General features: G+C 30.3%; 1 protein-coding gene across 1 annotated transcript in view; it reads left to right on the forward strand.

The window, feature by feature from the left end:
* Positions 1-283: 283 nt before the first annotated feature.
* Positions 284-5,693, forward strand: part of LOC106461637 (protocadherin Fat 4-like) — a gene marked incomplete at its 3' end in the record, with an annotated part of 101,360 nt that continues 95,950 nt past the window's right edge. The window contains exons 1-2 of the mRNA XM_013921475.1: positions 284-311; positions 1,418-1,483. Coding sequence (XP_013776929.1) covers positions 284-311; positions 1,418-1,483 — 94 coding nt within the window. The remainder of the gene's footprint in view (positions 312-1,417; positions 1,484-5,693) is intronic.

The raw sequence follows: 5,693 nt of genomic DNA on the forward strand, positions 1-5,693 counted from the left end.
TTGCGCCAGGTGCTTATAGATCCTATAATTATTTTATTTAGTTTTGTAATGCACGTGATATTAGTTCCAGCTTTGTAAATTTGCATTTTTCAAATATTATAAAATTTGAGGAACAGCTGCTATAAAATGAGAAGTTTGCAGTGTAATATCTTATATTTTCACTTTCTAATCATTAAATTTCTTCGAATTGTTTTACTGTCTCAATATATTAATCGATAAGCGCTGAAAATAAAATATGCTATTTGTAAGAAGGTTTATAGCCCCTTTATATGTGATAGAGGGAATGCAACTTAACGAACAATTAGTTCAAGGTAAAAACTCGGATTTAAAATCAGGAGAAATCATAATAGAATATCCTAATTGCAAATAAGAGAAACGTAAGGAAGCACACACACACACACAGTAATGTTTGAGTGAATTAAGAAAAATCTTTTTTGAAATTAAATAACTTTAAAAGCACTTTATCAGATAATTACGAACGGAATGCAAAATCATTAGCGTTCAGGATAGTGTGTGAATACCTTAACGTAACATATAACATGTCTATTTGTATATATGATACAATATAACATGTTTATATATTTATATGATATAAAACAATAAAGTATTTATGTACATTTACTATTTTGTTTTTATCCAAGTAAAACGTTGAAGACTTTTGACTTTCAGAGTTATCACATACCTAATTGTTCAGTATTTACAATCTGAATTTTTGTGCTCTATGTTGGTACCAATGAAGTACTTAACTAACGTCATAAAACACATTCGGTTTACAATACAAGTCAGCGTTAGTGTTGAACAATATCGTTTACATCTTTATTAAATTTATTGATTCTTATTTAATGTTTTTGAATCCTATTAGTGCTTTTATGTCATGAGCTAAACTTGATTCTACAGAAAAATAATGTAAATTTTCAACTCAAGTATATTTTATAATCTCCAAAGAAATCGAAAAAAAAATTGAACAGTAATTATATTTTTGTATATTTAGAAATAATTTCAAACAAATACTATGCATGGTTACATATATATATGTATTAGATAGTTAAAGTGTTTGTCTTTATACACCTTTATTCAATTGAAACCCTTTTATTTATGTTAACTTTTAGTACTTATAACTGTGTGTATATCGTATCTATGTATAAGCGAAACAATAGTAATAGCCTATATACTCTGAAAAATTCTCTGATGGAAGAGCTGACAGCAAAACCATTTTAAATGCTATCAAGATATAACGATATAGCAGTATATGTCCATTTCAATAACTATATTCTATAATATAATGTTGACTAACTTGTATCATTCTTACTATTTTTATGACTTGTTTAGAGTACATTAAGCATTAGAAATTCCATGTATAATTTTTCTCACTTCATAACAAAACGTATTGATACATACATATTTACTATTTTATCAGCTTGCCAGTTTTATCCTCTAACTGAAAACCGTCGATTCGAACGAGTATCAGAAAATATTCCAGTAGGTGAGTTGTGACGTTTATTGTATTTTTCCCAAGAAGCTAATATACATCCAGGTTTATGTGCACAGCTATAAAAACTTCATTTTGTATGTTAACTAAACATGCTGAAAAGTACTTTAGTAAAAATATTTTTTTCTTACTGGTGTCTTTATAGTAGGCTTTAACTGATAAATAAATTAGAAATTAGAAACATATTTAGTTTTGTATTTTAATTAAATGGAAATCAATAAAAATCATAATTAAAATTATCAACAGAAATGAAAATAATGGCTGTGATTTACATTTTCATTGAATTCAAATATAAAATGAAATAGCATTCCTATTTTCAATATTTTTTATTTATTTCAATCAATTTTATTATAACTATTCACAAACCCATTATTAATATTCATCATTGATTAACCACATTATAATGCAATTAATTGGGTTTAGATAAACATTTTTAGCAATTTCATTTTAGTGTATGTAACTTGACTTTTGTATTTTAGTCATTAGATATAAAACTGTCTTGTTTTCCAAATTTTCAATTTTTTTTATTTTTGTGTTACATAATTAACTACACATTAAGTCTAAGTAACGAGATAGTTTGCATTAAAACACACGTGTCTAAGGTTTAAGACAGTTACTCTAAATATATTTTTTGTTAATAGCTCAGTACGTGCTTATATGAACGATAACGTTTTTAACGTAGTGTCAAAAATCTTATATTTTATTCTTATTATTAGAGACTGAGCGTTTGACGTTCAGTGGTTAACATGCTGGTCCTTGTTCGCGTTCCTTTCCCGCAAATAAATAGATAAATCGTACTATAATGGTTAAGGCCAAATCACACTATTCGGTCTAATAAGAGTTGTCCAAGAGTAGGCGATGGGTGCTGTTGACTCGTTGTCTTCCTTCTAGTCTATCAGTTCAGAATTAGGGACGGCTAGTGCAGATATCCACTGAATAGCTCTGTGCAAATATTGGAAAACAAACAAATAATCTTACTATTAACAAATTATTTCAGGAAATATATTTATATATGTATTTTACTGATACTTAGTTTTTATCTCTGCTGAAAATACGCACGCACCATACTAGCTAAATGCGCATGCGAGCGCACTTCTTTTCAACGGATGTAAATATATTTAGTAGACATTTTGTACAGTAACATATTAAAAGCCTATCAAGGGTTTTGAAAAAGGTCTAACGTTAAGGCGTAGAATAACATTATAAATTTACTTACTGATAGCATTAAGTACGATAAAGTTTAGTCCTAACTAATCTAAAGTAAAAAACGTACACAAGTTACAGTGTTAATTTATCTCTTTATCTAATGTAGTCCGTACTTAATAAAGACTTAATTAATGTTAGTCCTAAGACAAGTGACCTTATAGATGTATTATTCTAGAAATCCTGTATTTAAAGAAGTGGTTTTGCGATAAAGATACTAATTTGACCGCAAATGTTTTGCAGGTCTTTGCTAGTATATACATTTGTTTTTGTGATAGAGAAATAACTACTCAAAAAGAACAAGACAAAATACGCCATTGTTTAACAATAGCAGTTCCTATTGTCATTAGCTCAATAACATAGATAGTAGTAGGATTATCCTAGTTTTCCTAATGGTCTTTGTCTGGGAAAAGCTTAATATACTTTTATAATGAAGTTTCTTTGTACCTATTTTTGAAAAAATAAGTGAAATGATCTTCATAACAAAATGGTTTGACTGAGGAATCAAATAAGTCATTAAGCTAAACATAAAGAAAAGAAGGCAATAAGATAAAGAGCTAGCGATAAGATTAGTATAGCATTATTTCTTCATTCTTGTTTTTAGTTCACGAACGTTAGTAACCTGGACTACTAAATGAAAATTTCAGTTTAAAAACATAACAAATCGCCCACGAGAAGTAACAATGATAAATAGTTTATCATACTCGATAAAGTTTATCTAAATGTCTTTATCACTTGCTACTAAATTCTTGTGTTTGTTTTATTATTAATCATAAGGCTACTGAATCAACCAACCTCGGAAATAGAATCCAAAATTTTATCCTTATCAACTCTTAAACTTACTGTTGAGCCACCTGGAGGAGAATGGTGTAAAATGTTGAGTACTATTGTATTTCGTAGTTGCTTTTACCGCTTTACAGTAAATATTTTGTGTTATGATATTTTAGTGACATTGACATAACAAACATTTTTCACATTTTCCCAGCGTTTGCAGTGGCCAGAATTAAGTTAGAGTCTACAGCAATTTTCTTTTGACTTCAATTCCAGCTTCTGTTACAAAATGGCTTTAATGTGTGATTGAGAATCTGATAAATAACTAATTTTTTAAAAAGTTTTAGGTGAAAACCACGCAAAAAATACACTAAATTTAGAGAACACTCGAAGCTATTATGGAAGTTAAAACTTTAATTTTGTTCAACGTATACCCTCAACTTTCTGTATTTTACAAAACATCATTGTTACAAAAGGACGAGATATATGTGTTTGAATACACGTCATGCTCCATTGTCATCGAGGGATGCTCTAGTGATTTTAGACAAATTGTCGCTCAGTTGAAGCATGATCATACTATAACATGAAATGAGCAAATAGCTTCCTTAATTTTGAATCACTGAGTTTGATATCATAGCGTAACAAGTGGGAGGCAACTTGTTTATAGAAAATTGTTTCCTGGTTTAAATTCGTTAGTTTCACATTTATCGAAAACAAAGTTTGACAACATTATTTTTAACCAAGTTTATCCTGGAAGTATTTCATATTTTATAAATGGAAAATAAAGAAACGGTGTCAAATATTTTTCATAACAAGTCTAAGGTTTCAAAATATACATATTCAAAATCCTGCTCCTTTTCATTTCCAAACTATTGAAAAATACTTTCAATATTTCCATTTATCCTTACCGTAGTTGTTGTTCTTCTACAAAAGTTACACAATGGACTATACGCTCTGTCCATCACGGGAAATCGAACCCCGCATTCTAGCATTGTAAGTCTGTAAACTTGCCACTGACTCACCGGGGGCCTTATTCTTATTAGCTACTAGCTACTTATTCAGCTTCCCATCCTTATTATCTGCTCCCCAGTGGCTCAGCAACAAGTTAGTCAGCTTATAACGCTAAAATTCGTATTTCGATACCCGCGGTGGGCAGAGTATAGTTTGCTCAATGTGTATCTTTGGGCTTTACAACAAACAAACCTCCCTATTCATTTCTTCCTGTTCTTCCATTCTGTTCGTATCATCCATATATTTCACCTGTCTATCTTTATCAACTATATCTAAAAACATTTGAAGTTATGTTCTTTCACCCTCATCATCTGTCGTTCCAGTTACTTTATCATTAACATAAATCTCTCTCACTTTTTTATCCTTATAATGAATTTCATTCCTTCTTTCATCTTTGTAGTCTGCCTCTCCAAATTGTAAATTATTACCATTTATCTCTTCCACTTCTTCCTCCTTACCATTTATATTTCCAAATTATATTTCCTAATTATATATCTATTTTTCTTTTGTTCATTTGTATCATTTATTTTTTCTGCTTTTCCATCATTATCGTTTGTTCCCCATTTTATTCTTCTTCTTATCTGTACTAAATATCACTCTAAGATCTTTTCCAATTTTCTCTATTCTTCGTACGTATTATATATTCTTTCACCTCTAATCTCATTACTTGTCTTCACCAACTTATTTATGCTTATTATTCAACTTTTTTAACTGTTCACCCTTCCATCCATCTGTCGCAATTCTATATACCTGTCTATTTACCTATACACGTATATCCTTTTAAATCATCATTTTACAGCTTAAGTTTTACTTTAGACAAAACGTTCTCTGTTTTGTTTCCTTTTGTCATTTTGTGCTGCGTTATTACACTTTACTAGCCCATTGTAGTTTAGCGGTAAGCCATAGGGCTTATAACACACAAAAAAACAGGTTTCGATACTTGTGGTGGGCAGATAACAAATATCACGTGTGGAGCTTTGTGCTGAACAACAAACAATGCATTTTACTAAGGTAATTAAGAATCAGAAAATGAAGAAAAACTGTGATTATTAATTTTCACTTGGGTAGTCTGAATTTGTCTTGTCATTTTTCCCATTCATATTAACTTGGCCCGGCATGGCCAGGTGGTTAGGGCGCTCGACTCGCAATCTGAGGGTCGCGGGTTCGAATCCCCGTCACACCAAACATGCTCGCCCTTTCAGCCGTGGGGCATTATAAT

Source organism: Limulus polyphemus, unplaced genomic scaffold (genome assembly GCF_000517525.1).
Source record: "Limulus polyphemus unplaced genomic scaffold, Limulus_polyphemus-2.1.2 Scaffold1002, whole genome shotgun sequence".
NCBI lineage: Eukaryota > Metazoa > Arthropoda > Merostomata > Xiphosura > Limulidae > Limulus > Limulus polyphemus.